Source organism: Dunckerocampus dactyliophorus, chromosome 1 (assembly GCF_027744805.1).
Source record: "Dunckerocampus dactyliophorus isolate RoL2022-P2 chromosome 1, RoL_Ddac_1.1, whole genome shotgun sequence".
Lineage (NCBI taxonomy): Eukaryota > Metazoa > Chordata > Actinopteri > Syngnathiformes > Syngnathidae > Dunckerocampus > Dunckerocampus dactyliophorus.
In genome coordinates, this window is record NC_072819.1 from 46377680 (window position 1) to 46396281 (window position 18602).

Sequence of the window (18602 nt, forward strand, 5' to 3'; positions counted from 1 at the left end):
TTAAATTCAATGGGGAGTAAATCCAATGTTATGAGGCCAGGATTAAACCATCTGCATGATTTGGCGGCTCCTCTCGCGTTCACTTGCCGGGCCAAAATTATAGGCTTAAAGTAAATGCAGTATGGAGGTACTTTTAGTTTTTAGTGCAGACATCTGACCAGTCACCAAAATATATATATATATATATATATATATATATATATATATATATATATATATATATATATATATATATATATATATATAACATATATAAAGTTTGAAATACTGTTTTTTTGCTTATTTTGTCACACTTAAATGTCTCAGATAGTCACAAAAAGGATTGCCCTGGCCCCCACTGCCTCCACAGCACTGTAAGAGACTTATTGCAAGTTATCACAAATGCTTGATTGCAGTCGTATTGTGTTTAGGGGGGCTCACTTTTTCACGCAGGGCCATGTGGGTTTTTTTCTTCCTTAAAAGTTTCATTTCAAAACTGCATTTTGTGTTCAGTTGTGTTGTCATTGACTAATATTTAAATTATTGGTGATCTGACACATTAAAGTGTGACAAACATGCAAAAAAAAAAAAATAAATCAGGAAGGGGGCAAATACTTTTTCACACCACTGTATATAAAAACTCCAAAAATATACACCTTTGTTTTTGCTCCCATGAGCTGAAGTCAAAGCTCTAAAGGTTTCTGTACACCAAATGCCTGTTTCTATCAAATATTGTTCACAAATCTGTCTAAATCCATCCACCTCACAGGTGTTGCATATGAATATGCTGATTAGACAGACTGATCAATTTTGGGATTGTGTCATTTTACTCATCGCATTTTGAAAGCACTGAGACGCCATGATGTGATCCTGAGGTCTATTGTCATCCCACGACCATCACGTTGCAGCATGATAATGCACGGCCCCATGCTGCAAGGATCTGTACACAATTCCTGGAAGCCGCATAGGTGAGGAGTGGAGCAATAAAGCTGATCAGGTCTATGTGAAGATGTGTTGCACTGCGTGACATAAAACTAGTAAAAACTGAACATTTCTGACAATAAAACAGCACATTTTGGAGTGGCACATTGTGACCTGCCTAAAGCACACCTGTGCAATAATCATTCTGCCTTATCAGCGTTTTTGTGTACATGGAAAAAGTTTTACGTCTTTGAGATCTCATGAAAGATAGGAGCAAAAACGAAGGTCTTGCGCTTTTTGAGTGTTCACCCATTTTCTTTGCCGCTTGTCCTCATTAGGGTCGCATGGTTAAGCTGGAGCCTATCCCAGTAGACTTTGGGCGATAGACGGGGTACACCCTGGACTGGTCGCCAGCCAATCGCAGGCCACATGTAGACAAAGGATGTTGAGAGTATCATGTTCAAGACAAAAACAACAGTTAACGAGTCACTTTTACACCTTTATTTGGGTTCCCAATACACAAATTGAAGAGAAGTTCATCAATAGTCGGCTTTAGATTTCCAAGAGACAGCGAAGGCATCGACCAACCACCGTAAAAGTGAACTGCAGTCCTATTTACACCATCTTGTATCAGACATTGGTATTTTCGGACAACTCAGTACAATCAAAAGGCCTCTTGCAATGTAAGTCGATGGATCAGAAATGCACTTTTCACAGATGTCACCTAAACTTCATTTGTGGAGCTAACTGCATCTGCCTGTGGAGCTCAGATGCTGCTTTTTTTTTCTTTTCCAGAGGTTGGGGTCTTTTAAGGGACAAAATAACATTAAAAACTCAAAAGCAGACTGGTCCCCTGGGAAGTACCGAGGTCCTGGTGTCTACGTAGGACCACGTGTGATTTCTCCACAGAAGCAGGTGCTAAACCCAAAGATTCGTTCTTATATTAAAAAAGTTCAAGACCTGAGATTTTCAGTGGAACATTAAAAAAAAATACATAAATTAAGTGTGTAAACTGTCTTTATGGCTGCAAGCACTAGTAGCTATGCGGCTTCCCTTTCGCGACTTAAAACATGCATGTTAAAATCATGAAAAGAACATTTAAAAATGCCATTTTTCATGTCTTTTGTCGCACACAGTTTGATGCATAAACGCTGTTACGTCGGACAGCTTCACGAGAACCATCAGCAGTGTGGGCAATGCGGAATTCACATAACTTAAGACAAATAAAATCTTTTTTTTTTTTTTAAGTCTATCCAACATGATAATACGGTAGTGTGGGCAACACTGAGGTTATAAGTTCATTCCTTGGGCACTTAGTAGGGAGTCCAGCATGTCGAAAGTGTCTTTGTAGTCAGTGTGTTGGCCATTGGCCGTCAACAGGCCGTTGGGTCCATCATGGCCGTGGTGTTCCATCATCCTCTGGCCACTCTCAGAGTAGTGGGCCGAGCCGATGGCCGCCTTGGAGCTCCTGCTGCTCTTTGATGAGTGGTGATAGTGGTGATGGTGGCTGCCATCAGGGTGAGGCCTCTTTCGAGACGAGCTTGAGCTACCATCCGCGCTGTGGCTGCTCGGAGCCCGCAGGGACACGGAGGCGGCGTCCACCCGGCAGTTGGCACTGAGAGAGTACGGGTGGGAGTGGCCGTGTTTGGAGTGGCGGTGGCCCGCATGCTCCTTGTGCTTGTCTTTGCCCTGATCAGAGCCGCTGTGGCGCTCCGACGAAACTTTGATTCTCATCTTGAGTTCCTCGCTGGTGGCCGAGCCGTTCTCCGTGAAAGACACGGGTGGCCGACTCTTTTTGGATTTTTCTCGCCTGCCGTCACCCGACTGACCGCCCGAGAGCGCCTGGGAGCGCTTCTTGTGGTGGTGCGATGTGGTGGCGGGTGGCGGCGCGTACATGTCTGTGCCGGCCTCCTCCTTGATGCCGTTTTGCAGAGCCAGCTCTGCCGCGTGTTTCTCTCTGTACTTTTCCAGAGTCAAGACTTTCTGCGGCCGTGAAAAAGGTGCGGCGTTTGCAGCGAGTGGTTGTTTACCGGCAGACCCGCCGGCGGCTTTGTGTTCGTGTTTCAACATGGTGAAGTCCGAATGGGCAGGCTGAGAGAAAGGGTCACTGAGCGGCTGGTAGGATGCGTAGGAGCCTGTCATGGCACCCAGGGAGGACAAGTCTGTGGAGTCAGATGTGGAGGTGGAGGGGAAGAAGGAGCTGCCGACACCGGGAAGGCTTTCTAGCGAAGTCCCCTGGAAAGCACCATCCACAGCTGGACCTTCTGTCTTTGGCTTTTTAGCAGCTTGAATAGCCTGGAAGCAAATCATTGAACATGAGAATGTTGAGAGCGGAGCAAACGACACAAACATAACATCCACATACCCTCCAGTTTCGTATCCTCTTCAGCCTGCTGGGTGTTTTCTCCAGGATCTGAAGAAACTCGTGCGTGAGCTCTGCAAACACCAAACAGTGCCGTGGGTTCACTGCTCGTCTGAAGGACGGAGTCGAGTCCTTACCGTCCAGCAGCTGCAGCGTCACCGTGCGGTCCACATACTCCCACCAGTGCTTGCCGTCGGTCGACACGGGAATTTCCCAGTTGGACCACTTGCACGCTAAGTGGATGCAGACGCAGGCGACCACTGTGGGCCGGTACTGCAGGCAGAACGTGGTGAGGTGCAAACTGTCGGGGAAGACGAGAACAACGGGACAAAAGATGAACATCGGCCCGCCGCTTTTCATAAAGAACATCAGAACAACATGGATCGAAGCACAAGATTGATGCTACGTTTCCACCAAGCAGCACTCCTCAGCTCACGGTAAACCCCTAATCTGGCTTCAGAGCAGCGCGACAAACTTCTACAGTGGAACCTCAGCTGGCGTACGTCCCTGTTAGCTAACGTTGAAAATGTATGCCAAGATTTAGCCTCGGTTTGCGTACACTTTCCGGTCAGCGTGCAATATGGTGCACGTCTTGTCTCGTTATTAACTCATTCAATACCAAAGACGTATTTATACGTCTTTTATGTTTTTTTGAGCGAGAAGCAAAAAGAGGTGATGGTGATGCAAGGTGGTTGTCGTGCATTCGATAAGAGCTCAGGATGGATCGTTCGCCCGTACTAACACACTCGACAACAAGGAGGAAGTGGAAGCGCGTGGAGGAGCGTATCACGCATTGTAGGGAAATTTTAAAACGGATGCATATTCCCAGTTTAGTTCCAAATGTGAACATTTAAATAGTTCATGGTGTTACATTTGCAAATAAATTATTTTGACGTAAAGCAACCCCTTTTTTATTGTTTATGTTGTGGTATAGTTGTTCAGATATTTAAACTCTCACAAAAGCAAAAAATGTGTCAAAGTGAAAGTTATGCTTGAAATGTATCTTCACAAAAAGCTGTTTTCCTACCCTTTCTTGTTGGGAACTGATATTTTCCTGAAATGTACCAATGTTCTACTGATGATTGCTAAAGAACGGAAAAAGGTAGAAACAAACTTTTTTTTTTCCTGATGGAAGAAGAGAGTCCAATGTTTCTTTTGGTGGGTTCCAACGTTGTACAGCCTTAGAACACAACATTCTGCGTACCCTGAAAGATGAGTCTAGATGGTCTAGATGGCCGGTACTGAGGGGTTGTCTTGGCTGGGATTGAATGAGTTAATGTTCTTAATGGGGGTTTTTGTTTTTTAACCACAAAACGTCCGTGTTAGCAGCTACTACATGGAAACAGGAACTGTGAGTCAGCTGCGTCGCCTGTCTGTGATGTCATCAGCGGTCAACTCTAGTGCTTTGAACAGTTAGTGGACAAATGAACATCAAGGTTACTTTTACCTTCATGGAAAACTTGTTTTGTTGGCAGCGAGATCAACATGGACGCCGGCTTTGTGTCTTTCTGGGAGTTATTCCTTGAATTCAATCGTGTTTCTCGCCTTCTTGTTAAAATGCTGGCACTTACAACTCTTTGGCTCCATTTTGGATTATTTTGCAGCCGTGATCAAAAGAAAAGCAGAGACTTGAGGTGAGAAACACTCGTGTTCGTGTTGATCAAACTGCCGCATCGTGTCTGGGCAACAAGAACGTCTTCAATGAAGATAAAAGTAACTCATCATTTACACGTTTGTTTTTTTCAAATATGTATTTATCAGATGTGGAAAGTAACAAATCACATTTACTCACGTTACTGTAACTTAGAGTAGTTTTATGTACTTGTACTTTTATGAGGAGATGTTTGTAATCTCACTTTTACTTTTGTTTCATTTAAAGCAGGGGTGTCCAAACTTTTTCTATGGAAGCATGGGCCACGTTGATATTTTGTAACAAAGTTATAAGAAAACATCATCTCAGCTTTGCGATACGGGTGAAAAAGTGCATTTAGTTTGCTCCATTTTGCACATATTTGCTGTTTAAAATAAATCTTCTCAATTTTTGTAAATGTTCTTCTCGTAATATTATGACTTTGTTCCTATAATAGTATGAATTTATCCCCCTAATAATATAACTTTACCCCCAACCTCATTTTACAACTTTTATGTTTTGTTTCTCATATTCCAACCGTAAAAAAAAAAAAAAAAAAAAAGTATTTCAAGTCTATGCTACTAAAATGACATTATGACATTCAGCTGAAATGACACTTCCTCATATTAGGTAATTCTCATAAAATTACGACTTTCTCATTAGATTACAACATTTTCCTGTTAATATTTTGACGTCATTCTTTAGTTTTTTTGTTAAATACCATTTAGGGCCGCAAATGGCACCTAGGACACACTTTGGACACCCCTGGTTAAAAGTATTGTACTTTTCTACATTCTACATCACATCCATGACTGGGTAAAAAACAAATAAAATATAAAAAGGTATCAGGGGAAAATGATGCGAAAACATATCACCTGCCGTGAATGATGAGTAGGAGAACCTGGCTGGCGCTAAAATGATATTAAAGATGGAGACCGACGTGTCAGACACCAGCAGTGACGACCCATCTAAACACGAAACCCGTCGAATTCTGCAGAAGCGAAACTGCAGACACATTTAAGAGACCAGTTTTGTGCCACGTTTGTATTCACCGAACAAGCAGCGTATAAAAATCCCACATCAAACCTGGCAAACATGTAGAGGTAAGCTTGTTGATCCCACTTGTGTGCTTGCAATGGTCACGTTTTCATAGTTTAGTAAGGCACCGTGCACTAATTGACCAAAAAGACATCGGTGCATGACACTGCTACTGTTAGCACGAGCAAGTCGGCAGGATACCATAGGGATATGACTTCAAGTAGTCACGTCATGATCAATATTTGTGTTAATGTTCATGTCCTGGTTGAGCTGTTTTGGGGTGAACATCATGCCAACACGGGCCTGCCAACCTCAGCTGCCGTGAGCGTCTCGTCAGATGTGCTCGACTGCTGTTCACTGCAATGCCATCAAGGCTCAACTCTACTGACTTTGAAAGCCAACTGCTGCTCAAACTTAACGGAAAACTGCACTTCTTTAAATAATAATAATAATTTGCCCATCATCCACAATCCTTATGTGAGACATGAACACATGTCTTTAAAAGATATAAAAACAGATAAAAAGAGACAGTTCATTACTGCACGTAATGGGAAACACCTATAAAGCCTTCTGAAAAAGACTCCAAAATGAGCCAGCAACGTGACGTGCATATTAACCAAGCTTTAGCAACACTGTTATTATTATTGACATTGTAACGCAGATCAAACCACGTTACTGCCGCATTGACACTTTGCCACAACACATTACCAATAAGGTAAAGCTACATATCGGGGCCACCACCACTGCTGCTGCTGTGTTTTTATTTTTGAGTTAGGAAAAGTTCATGGTAGGTGTAGGCGTTCGTTTCTATGTTGCTATGTGAAATCACTGTGCACAGGAAGTAATACTGTAAGTATTACATGTTATCATGAATGTGCCTGTTACTGCGTGGTCACAGCATGGATAGAAACCCATAAAACCTTCTTGGAGGTGTTTTAATAGCGGTCTTTGTAGGCGCTGCCATAAGTGTGTCTGTCTGTCTGTTTTTATGTTTTCATAGCTTTTTTTTTGTTTTTATATGTGTTTTATGTTACAACGCACAGAAAAGAGACGTGTGTTCGTATCTCACATAAGGATTGTGGATGATGTGCAGTTTTCCTTTAACATGACGTTGAGCGAGTAATGCTCTAAAGAGGAATACTTCAATCCAAATATACAGCATATTAGTGCAGCCTGGCACTGGATGTAGTGTTCCGCTTTGGCCACTGGGTGTCAGTAATTGCTGAGAGAGGGACCAGAAGTGATCGCCAGAACAGGCATTTATTGTAGGTTGAAATTATCTCACACCAGGCACAATAATAATAACAATAATCATAATAATAAGACAGGCCACGGTTGGGGCCATAACCCACAACAAGCTAAAAACTCAACTTTGTACCTCAACGTCACTTTCTGTCCTCCACACATCTGTCTAGGCATCACTAAGGTCCCGTAGGGAACACATTTACTGTGACAAACACAAACAGGGGCTTTACGTGTGTCTTAAATGGCTTATTTACTTTTATTATGTCTACTGTGTTGGGTGATACGAGTGTAAAGCCATTTATAGCCGCCATTACAATACATTGATGAGACCACCGCAATAGCCACCGCAAGAACGACACTGTCCAGAAAAACAAAAACAAACAAGGAACTGCTAATGTGTGAGTCTATTATCTTATTTATGTCTCATTTTCTCTGATTATATCTACTATATTGGGTAAAGGTTGTCGTGTCATGTCTAGAGGGCTCTAATAATGTTAAAAACGATTTAGAAGATTGTAAACAGGGTTTCTCTAGCTTAACTACAAAAATATTCCATTTATTAATATTGAATCCACCTCGCACTTATGGTGGTCAGGTCTGGAACCAATTAACCGTGATAAACCAGAGACAACTGTATACCCCAGCAACACATGCATGTGGAAGTGTGTCGGGGCAGGTCGCATATTTTGGGACCTTTTGGAACTCGAATGCGTACAAAAGTGAACTGAACTGTTTGGTGGAAACAAGGCTTCAGCTTCATTACAGAGCTAGCAGCTCTACATCACGTACACAAGCCCTCACCTCATTCGGCTGGTACACTAATTGTGCTCCTACGTGCCACTAGGACGTGTGCTCAGTAAATAACTTACAACTTTAAAAAGGTGGGGGAAGCACCTCGACATTAAAAATCGTCTTTCTCAACCTCGTTATTTGTCAGAAACAAACACAGAACACGAATGAAGCCTTCTAAAGGATCATTCCTTCATCCGCCCTCCCAAACTCCACTGCAAACTGGACTTCCTATGAGTCAAATACGTAAGGAGTGTGACCGTCGGCTGTCAGACTAGACATGGTATGGGGTCACGATTCTGAATGAGTGTTGCGAGCCTCTTTCATGCACTTCCAACCAAAGTAACAGCAAAGCGTACCATGACCTGTTGATACTATCATTCAAGCATTTGCAGCAGCTTCGAACTCTGCACACAACCAAGTACACACCAATTCTTTGACATGTTTGTGTGCGCCATTAATGGCATGGTTAGCTCTACTATGCAAAGTGGTGGTTACCACCAAGTACTGGCAGGAGGAACACTCTTGATTCAAGAGGTGGGCTGCAGGTGCATGCTTCAACACAGTACAAATCCCGGATTTTAGGCGTCAATTGTGGCACACATTGCCTACAATGAACGCATCCTTAGTGACTAAACACTGAAGATACTGGCAGACTGTTGGCACGACTTCCTACAAAGAGAATTTTAAGAATATTAGAGTTAACTTACATGAATGTGTGCACCATAAAATGTTCCAGTCAACTTGCAAATAAATCACACAGTCAAAGTACACCGTATTGCTTGCAAGAACTTCATGCACACTCAAGAAGCCGCATTCAGTTTGCAGTACAGTTTGGTGGGTAAAGGTTCCCTCATTTGGGGGTGAAAAATGGCCCAATAAGACGAGGGCTAAACACATGAATGACATTTTCTACTCAGGCTACCATTGGAGTGTTTTAGGCCTATGCACTCTGTACCAAACGACCGTGAGAGGTAAAGGGCACCACTACATCCCATGCTGTGCATTCAACCCCCCTGTGCCAAAGCCCTTGTACAAGACACAGCACACAGGAGCCTGGCCGCTTCTGCACACAGGGTGTTGGACACATGAAGGGGCGTCCTGCAGAACAGGAAGCTAGAGAGTGCCGTTAACAGTGCAATAATGGGAACAGGATAATAACCTGTTGGTAGCCATGAAATAGGAAGTCTGTGCCAAATCCTTGCTTGCTGCAAAAGGAAGGAGAAAGTTGTTTTTAGAAGGCAGTTGATGAGTTGCTACAACACAGTCATGGTTTTTTTGGGGGGCGTCATGGTTTCACGTTCTATATTATCAAATGGCATCTTAATGCATTTGTTCAGTTCAATTGTCCAAGCACTTTGGCACCTTTACTACCAAAGTAGCTTTGACTGTGGAGAAGCCGTGACACCCCTGATATCTCGACATCAGCGCTTATGTGCTTTTTTCAGTTACAAGTCATGCAGCTGCAGATGAGAAACTTGCTTCCAAAATGAGACTGGCACTAAGAAAAGGTTTCACTTTTTTTTTTTTTTTTTTTTTAACAAGGATGACTCATCGATCATAAAGAAGCAAAGCGAGAAAGGCATGCAAAGAAGGGTTTACCTCGTACAAGCTGGGAACACCTCACAACATCTGTGTGTGGATGATCTATTGTAATTTCAAAACCTGCAACAAAGAAAGTGAAGGAAGGACAATGAACCGTGGTGGAAAACAACAGCAGATGCTTCAGTTGCTGCAAAAAAAGAGTCAGATATTAGGCTGGGGTTTTTATTTTGATATGGTCCAAATGAACCCCAGTTTTCTGGCAACCAACCAAACATTTAAAACAACTTGTTGCTATTATTGTGTGTGCTAGTCCAACAATGTTAAGATTTAACTCATTCAATACAAAAGACGTATTTATATGTTTTTATAAACCCGAACGCCTGATCCCAAAGATGTATTCATACGTTTTTGCGCGAGAGGCAAAAAGAGATGATGACGCAAGTGCACACAAAAACATGTCACTTTTAGAGCAGTTCTAAGACATGAAAACGGCCACAAGGTGGCAGAAGTGCATTTGATAAGAGCTCGACATGGACCTTTTGCATGTAAAAACACAGTCGACAGCAAGGAGGAAGTGGAAGTGGATTACACATTGGTTACCCATTGTAGGGAAACTTTAACACATGCGTGCACACACACAGATTAGTTCCAGTTAATGGTGTTCTATTTGTAAATAAATGGTAAATTTTTATGTACAACAACCTTTTTTTTGTTTGTGTTGTGGTATAGTTTAGATATTTGAGGTGTCCCAAAAGCAAAAAAAATGTGTCAAAGTGAAAGTTATGCTTGTTATGCTTATCTTTTCACAAAATGCTGATTTTCCGGAAAAAGGTAGAAACAAACCTTTTTTTCCTGATGAAAGATGAGTCTAATATTTCTTACTTTCTACTGAAAGGGTTGTCTTTTGAAAAATGTCTGGGATTGAATGAGTTAAGAACTTGTTTATAGTCACCAGCAACAACGCTAAAGCCATGGAGCAGAAACACTCCTCTCCACCTTACCCCCAAGACAGAATATGTTTAAAACAGCCATAAAAGAAACGAATGATCGCACATTAAACAGTAAGTGGGAGAATTTGTATGAAGTATATATACTTGATTTGCAACGCACAAAATGACGTCATCCATGGAGCAAGAAAACCTTCCCCATCTGTTTCCTAAATGTAACAAAAATAAAGTGTAACCTGTGTTTTCAACAATGTTTTTTTGCAAAAAGTATCTTGGTTTTCGTACACTGTTACCGTACGGCCAAACATAGCTGCCACATGCATACCCAAACACAGCAGCCACACGTTGGTGGCTAGTTCACATTTAGGGGTATGACGAAAAATCGATATCAAACTATCACGTTATTTAATCCTACGATGGATTATCAATACGTTTTTGCCATGTAGCGTTTCTTAAAAAATGCTTATTAAAATTCCACCGCTATAAACGTCGTCCATTGTGACTCATCAGTGAGTCACCATTTCTCATGTCATCTGTGTGAATGTGTTTACGGAAGTAAACATGGTGCATTTGTGGCAAGGATTGTGTGCGTTGTTACAGCCCTGGGTCATAGGTTTTGTACTTTTGTGTCCCTCTCCTACCAACCTGCCACATACTGACCGTATTGGATTTTGAACAGATAGTGTCCTATTTTCTTCTCTTCTTTTTGTAAACTAAATTCCTTGTACACCCAGAAGAGTGGCTGTGTGTTGGAACTTGAGAGAATTGGGGCTTCTTCCACCTTATATTAAGCCCTGGTGTTTCCCCAGCCGGGGCGTAACAGCATCCGGAGTCTTAAATTATTTCGCATAGGAGATTATGAAGGAAAGGGGGAAGAGATAGCAGTTCCGAGCAGCATGTGGGTGGCTGTCGGAGCCGGGAGTTGTGCGATACTGACGTGAGCCACTTCACGCACACACATTTTTAAAATAATTTTCAGATGACAATAACAACTTTTGACCTGTCCCCAACTCTCACACGGAAAAACACGACTTTCCATGACATATACGTCGGACATACACGCCCTGAACGTTCAGACTGCAGTAGTATAAGATACACATCAGATTTACACAGTGCTGATTTATATCTTTGCATGTTTGTCACACTTAAATGTTTCACATCATCAAGCAAATTTAAAAATTTGTCAATGACAACACAACTGAACACAAAATGCAGTTTTTAAATTACATTTTTTATTATTAAGGGAGAAAAAAAATCTAAACCTACATGGCCCTGTGTGGAAAAGTGATTGCCCCTGTTACAACAACTTAACTGAGATTAACTGAATTCTATCAGTCTATAAAAAGGTTATAAAACCATTTCTATAGTTTTGGGACTCCAGCTAACCACAGTGAGAGCCATTATCCACGAATGGAGAAAACATGGAACAGTGGTGAACCTTCCCAGGAGTGGCCAGTCAAACAAAATTACTCGAAGGCCACAGCGACAAATCATCCAAGAGGTCCAAAAGACCCCAAAACAACATCCAAAGAACTGCAGGCCACACCTGCCTCAGTTAATGTCTGTGTTCATGACGCTACCATAAGAAAGACACTGGGCAAAAACGGCCTGCATTGCAGAGTTCCAAGACAAAAAACACTGCTGAACAAAAAGAACATCAAGGCTCATCTCAATTTTGCCAGAAAACATCTTGATGATCCCCAAGCCCGTTGGGGACCAGTAAAATATGGTGGTGGTAGTGTGATGGTCTGGGGCTGTTTTGCTGCTTCTGGACCTGGAAGACTTGCTGTGATAAATGGAACCATGAATTCTGCTGTCTACCAAAAAATCCTGAAGGAGAATGTCCGTCCATCTGTTGGCGACCTCAAGCTGAAACCAACTTGGGTTCTGCAGCAGGACAATGATCCAAAAGACTTTGGAGTGGCCTAGTCAAAAGTCCTGACCTGAATCCTATTGAGATGCTGTGACATGACGCTTCATGCTTCTGCAAAGATGAGTGGGTTGGTTGCAGTTGTTGGTAAGGGTGGCCTAACTAGTTATTAGGTTTAGAGGGCAATCTCTCACAGAGCCATGTAGGTTTGGATTTTTTTTCTCCCTTTATAATAAAAAGTTTCATTTAAAACCTGCATTTTGTATTCAGTCGTGTTGTCATTGACTAGTATTTTAAATTGTTTGATAATTAACATTTCAGTGTTACAAACATGCAAAAAAAAAAAAAGAAATCAAGAAGGGGGGCAAATACTTTTCTCGGCGCGTACGTGCGCCGATGTCTGCCGAAGCGAGCCAAGATGCCGATGAGATTAAAAACGATGGCGCAAATGAAATGAACCTCTAATATCCCACATCCTTCCCCATTGCATTATTTGAAGGCCGTTGTCGTCAGTGGTGCAAATTATTGTTGGTCATTTGCGTAGTTAGTTGATCAAAAGGTAAGATCATAAAAGAATTACATTAACTTGGCAAATCTCAATCCAGCGCCCAAGTGTGTCGTAGTGGTGCAGGTGGAGAACTCACCCAGCGTTTGCAGTACAATGGTTTCCAGTGATACAAGCTCTTGGGACTGCTGTTGGAATGCCTGGAAAACACAGAGCAATGAGCAATGAAAGGCATACACTACATACAAGATGCATTCATGGTCATTTACAGCTACCGCCCGGCCATATACAAAAATAATCTGCTGCGGTTTACCGTTAATTCATTAATTCACCCCACTTTTCTATTCTTCTTGCAATGAGTACATGCTTTGGGAATTTTAGGCAAAGGAATTACTGAAGTACTTGTACATCTATAGTCTAGACCAGGGGTGCTCACACTTTTTTAGCCTGCGAGCTACTTTCGAAATGACCAAGTCCCAAAGAGCTACCTACTACTATAAATATAGAAAGTAAACATATTTACAATATTTATAAAAAAAATATGAGTAGGTATTTATGTACGTTATACATGTATATCACAAGTGCACGCACTTTCTCAACATCCAAGTACAAGTCAAAATGATCTACCTCTTTCTATAAAACATATAACACATACAAAATGTAACCAGTAAACTCTGAAATTCTATAGTAAATATGACTGATTAGTGTTTCACATTCACATTTTCAAAGTTGACAGGTAATCAAAGTAGTTGTTATCATAATTCACTTCAATATGAAAATAAAGATAATTCCACATAACTCCTAAATAGTTGTGTACATGACCAGAGTACTGGTAATATGTCAGTCAAATTAGCTATGTAACGTTCATTAGGGCACACAGTTCATGTATTACATCCAGTTAGCATTTGCTATCAAATATTACCCATATACAAGAAAAGACAATGCAGCTGAAGTCATCATGAAATAATAGTTTAAGAAGCCAACGTGTAGAAAACACTGATTTCTGTAGGAGAGTTCATGATGCGAAGCAAAGCCAGTAAACAATACTTTTTTTTTCTACGTAACTAGCCGCGATAAGTGAACAGATAACTTTTGTTATCGATATAGACCACATGTGTCAAACTCGTGCCCTGGAGGGCTGAGACGCTGCAGGTTTTCTCTCCAACCAGTTTCTTCAGCAGGTGATTGAATTGATGAGCTCCTTCCCTCAAACTGAAGGTGTTGATCATTAAAATCACCTGCTTTAGTGACTGGCTGGAAAGAACACCTGCAGTGTCTCGGCCCTCCATGGCACGAGTTTGACACCCCTGATATAGACATCTTACCGCTGAGTTAGTTCATCCATAATCAGAATAATAAAGATGAAAGTAGCATCTTCGTGTGTAGCTTGAAACGCTGCGGGGGAGCAAGCGCGAATCAGGAGGGGAGCTTAATGTCACCGGACATCATATGACAACTACAAAGTGGCGTTTACTCAATCGACCCATACTACCTTGGCGATCTACTGGTAGCTCACGATTGACGAAATTGGCCACCCCTGGTCTAGATTATACAATGCTAACTTAAATTCACTAATCACTTACATCTCCATCACTTTTGTGAACAGGATTGCAAACACATATTTACCCAGGTCCTACTAATCATGTAATGCAGTGAGGTATGGGCCAGACATGGGAAACAATGCGATTTTGCCGCAGCAAAAGGGCGTTTTCATGCATACATTTCCATTTATGTGGTCCAAATCAATTGATGCGTTTGTCAACATCATGTGTTCTAAATTCTGAGGGAACCAACATGCGTCACAGCAAACTTTGCTCTCTTCACCGATTGGTCAGCAGTGGGTACAATATTGAAAGGGGAAAAAAAACACGTTTGTTGTGGAGCACAACGAGTGAAACAGTGCTTTATCCTTTATCGGCAACAATGTTTACGTGGACAATCTACACCAGTATTTAGCTCAGTGCAGGTGAAGAGGGTGGATTCAATTTCTAGAACATGTGACAACATGCTAAACCAACATGTTACGTATTGTAAATCACCATTGTCATCGGTTTCCTTCCAGGGGTTACATCACCACTGCAAACTTTCACTTGTCAGGGGCGAGAGTGAATTGCAATCTTCCAAAGCCAGTTTGTTTGCAAAACAGTACCAACATCAGCTCTTATTGGACGCATGCGTGTTCGACACTATAAGGGGTCGGGTATGTTTTACATATTATCAGATACCGGTGCCAAATCGGTACTTTTAAAACGGTGCCGAACAGTCACTTTAAAAAAAGGAACACATACAAATTCGGTCCAAAAACAATGCCTTTTTATTTTTACTGAATTTTGTGCCATCCAAGTAGAACAGAATGGTCATTGAAATACTTCACTTATATAATTAAAATTACAACTACGTGATAAATTCACAACAAATTGTCATAATCATCACGGCAAAACCAGCAGCAATACACAACAAACAACAAAGAAATTGCTAGATTTTACAGTACTTAAAGTGCATTCTGCACAATTTAAGCAGAAATTGATAATTGATAATGTGGTAATGTTAAGATTATCATCACAGTGGTGTCTGCTAGTTAATCCCACGTGCACGTGTCGCGTATTAATTGAGCAAAATGAAGACAAGACGTTGCCTTCGAACACTTGCTGCAGGTGGCTGAGTTGTCAGCTATATGCTCAACGCTTGTGCAGGTGAGAAACTCACCTCAAGCGTGACTCCATCCCGACAGTTGACTCAGCGCCAACTAATAACTAGTCACAGTGACTACTACTTTAAGACCGAAACAGGCACCGGTATCTACTGAGTTTTCCGGTCTGGTTATTACCGTTTACGTTGGCACCGGTGCCACTATGGTACCTAGTGGGTCAATAGTGCTACTAAACGACATCGAGCAAAACTGGCCTTTTATCTGCAAGACCATCAATGTGGACAACCTACACACTGCAGTACACCAGCTAATAACTGAGCACAGTTCAAAGGACACTGGGAGCCATTGTCTTCAACGTGTGTGACAACATGCTAGACCAACATGTTACGTACTACCTGTAGTTACATCACCATACAACTATTAAGGGTCAAACGTTCATTTGTCAGCTAAAGCGGCAGTTCAGCAGTTAGTTTGAAACCGTACCAACACTGGCTCTTGTGGGCCAGTTCATTTGGTGTGCACTACCTGACTAAAGGGGTCCCAAGGGGGAACTTGACCTAGCATACAATTAAAAAGGAGCAAAAATGGTAGCGTGAAAGCACCCTTTCGCCCTCAAGTGAGAGTCGGCGTTCTGTGCGGTTTACTGAGCACCCCTAACAGAGGTGAGTAGAGCCATGCACAGCTGTGGCAACCCAAGGGGGTGCGGCGCAGTGAAAGTGGTTTTAGTTACCTTGAGAGAATGTCTCTTACATCATTCAGGCATGTGCAGTCCATGTCTATTATTTCTCTCCATACTGTATATACAGATATAGATCTATATATATCAATTTGCATAATGTAGGATTAAACAGCCAAGAAGAAACTTGCCCTTTGCTGGAGAGGTCCAATAATGCGAATGTTTTAAGTTTTGTTTTCACTTCAGTGGAAGTAGAATCAGTGAATACTCACATTGCTCTTAGTGTCTAGGGCAGGCTCTTGGGGGTTGATGCAGGCGTGAGCTATTTTAATGACATGCTCCAGCTTCCTGGGCTGCTCCTCAACTTTGGCGGCCAAGAACAATGTTGTCTGGGCGATAATCTACGATAAAGAGCAGATAACAGCAAGTGCCTTGTTGACATTACCAATTCATCTGTGATTAAAATACCAGCAATCAGCCTCAAATACTTACATTTCTATGGAATCTGGTGAAAGAGTGGATCATATAGAATCTGTGCATGTATACTATAGCGGTGTTGATGATCAGTTGAGAGCTGGGTGCACAGTTAAGGGGGGCTGATGACGACATGACGACGGTTACAAAGACCTAGCACATGGACGTTAGAAAGCCAGACCAAGCCTCACAATTCTAATTCAGCAGACAGATAAGACTTGATTCGAGTAAGAAATGTTTAAACCATTCGCGATCACATTAAACGGCGACTAGATCCTTGCTGTGTAGGCTAACAATAGACTGGTACAAAACAAAAGCTAACCTCACGTAAAGGCCCAATCGCCACTGGCAAATTGGGGAGTATTAGGTGAGGTGACACCGCTAGCGTATTAAACGTGGAAATGCTTCCCAAAGGATATATGAAAACATAAAAGTCTTACTTTTAAAGTATGTCGACAGATAGAACAAACTATGCAAGTGATAACAATTGCATAAGCTAAAGCTAACTCAAGCTAGCCCGTAATAGGGCAACTAGCTTGTGGTTCATAAGGATACACGTTGAGCCTCTGGCCGATGTCTTGGATTAAGTTGGCGGCTTGTTGTCGGTAAGAAAGCTCTCTGTCAGCCTCGATCCCGATGCGTCGAGACGGCGTGTTTTCCAGCTGCTCCCGGGTGAAAAGCCATTTCGTTGAGGGACCCCGGTGCACCGCCATTACGCTCCGACAGCCAAGCCCGACCGGGTAGCATCGGGAGGGAGCGAGGTGACTGGAGCACCGGAAGTACGTCAAGAAGGGCCGAAGCTGCTTCAAAACCGGTTAGCCATGTAAATCACAGTGCCCCCTAGCAACTGGTAGTGCAAACAAGCATTTTAAAATATGTTAAATGGAAAATGTTTTTTTTTTCTTCAAGCACATTGAAATATTTTGGTCCAAGCATCTTATTTCCACACGTTAAAAATGAACGAATCAATAAAGTCCATCCATTAGCAACTGAAATGTTTGTGATTCACCACAGCTAAACAATTCTACTCCACGAGATAGCCCTCGGAATTATAGCTGCAATATGTACAAAATATCACATTTCATAGTGTATTCAATGTATTGCATTACTAACACTTTTGTGTTTTTCTTTAAATGTAATCTAAACACCTGTTGTTTCCAGGTATAACGCTGCAAACCCACATAACACGCACTTTACTCAATCTCAGTCACGCCACTACTTTTTGCCAATTTACATAGCTAGTGGTAGACGTCAATATTTGTCAGAATATCATTTTTGTCATCAACTCAATATTTCATGCAGGCTGGATCATTGTATCACCATCAAACTGTATCTTTCGCAAAGCCTGCAAAACATTTAAATGTAACACAGAGCTGCGCTTTTAGAACCACTCTGACCTGCCATACTTGTTTGTTGCCACTAGATAGAAGCAGAGACCAACAGCGGCAGCGGTTCTGAAAGGGCTGACATTTCCGGGGTTGTGACGACATTGGTGACAACGTAACGTGACGTAGAGGGTTGCTACCCACGAGGACAGGTCGCTATGGCAACATGAATCGGCGTGGTGGGTCACGTGTACTTGAGCGGCATGTTGTCATTAGAGGCCAGGTGACGTTTTATCACCGTCGCGCCACTTTCTGCACCTGGAAAGCTTTTGTCTTGCGGACGTGTTTGTTTTGTGTGTGTGTGTGTGTGTTTGTGCTTTTTCATTTTGGTTTGGCTTTAAATAAGAATATCACTGAGACCAATACGATGCATTCCCTGCAAGTTACACCAAACATCCACCTTTGTGCATTAACCACTGTACGTGCATTCTTTTAGCCTATTAGCATTGCACTTACACAGCAGTGCAAACGACACCCACAATGATACACATTTAACTGCAAGAAGTGGCTGGGAAATGAGTATGCACGAAAGCAAATAAATCCCCCAAATAAGTATTTGATGCCCTACATATTTTGCAAGTTTATC

At 42.1% G+C, this 18602-nt stretch overlaps 1 protein-coding gene across 11 annotated transcripts; it reads right to left on the reverse strand.

Moving 5' to 3' along the window:
• Nucleotides 1–1358: 1358 nt before the first annotated feature.
• Nucleotides 1359–18050, reverse strand: LOC129187718 (cyclin-T2-like). 11 transcript variants are annotated; one of them, XM_054787346.1, is made up of 9 exons: nt 17187–17490; nt 16650–16731; nt 16430–16558; nt 12971–13031; nt 9567–9629; nt 9127–9172; nt 3400–3563; nt 3266–3336; nt 1360–3195 (listed from the first exon to the last, which is right to left on the reverse strand). In XM_054787346.1, the coding sequence occupies exons 1-9, from the start codon at nt 17342–17344 to the stop codon at nt 2191–2193; spliced, it is 1779 nt and encodes a 592-aa protein (XP_054643321.1). In that variant the 5' UTR covers nt 17345–17490; the 3' UTR covers nt 1360–2190. The 11 variants fall into 11 exon arrangements, 7 of the variants coding, with proteins under 7 accessions (XP_054643330.1, XP_054643321.1, XP_054643316.1 ...); XM_054787355.1 differs by lacking the exon at nt 17187–17490 and adding an exon at nt 18029–18050 and having other exon boundaries at nt 1359–3195; nt 3266–3563; nt 16650–16753; XM_054787341.1 differs by having other exon boundaries at nt 3266–3563; nt 17187–17493.
• Nucleotides 18051–18602: the final 552 nt, after the last annotated feature.

Excerpts from the sequence above, each read along its gene's own strand:
- LOC129187718 (XM_054787341.1), bottom strand. The coding sequence starts at position 17,344 with ATGGCGGTGCACCGGGGTCCCTCAACGAAATGGCTTTTCACCCGGGAG. Across the intron at positions 16,559-16,649 it reads TCACCAGATTCCATAGAAAT|ATTATCGCCCAGACAACATT; the intron begins GTAAGTATTTGA and ends TCTTTATCGTAG. Across the intron at positions 13,032-16,429 it reads CCCTAGACACTAAGAGCAAT|GCATTCCAACAGCAGTCCCA; the intron begins GTGAGTATTCAC and ends TGTGTTTTCCAG.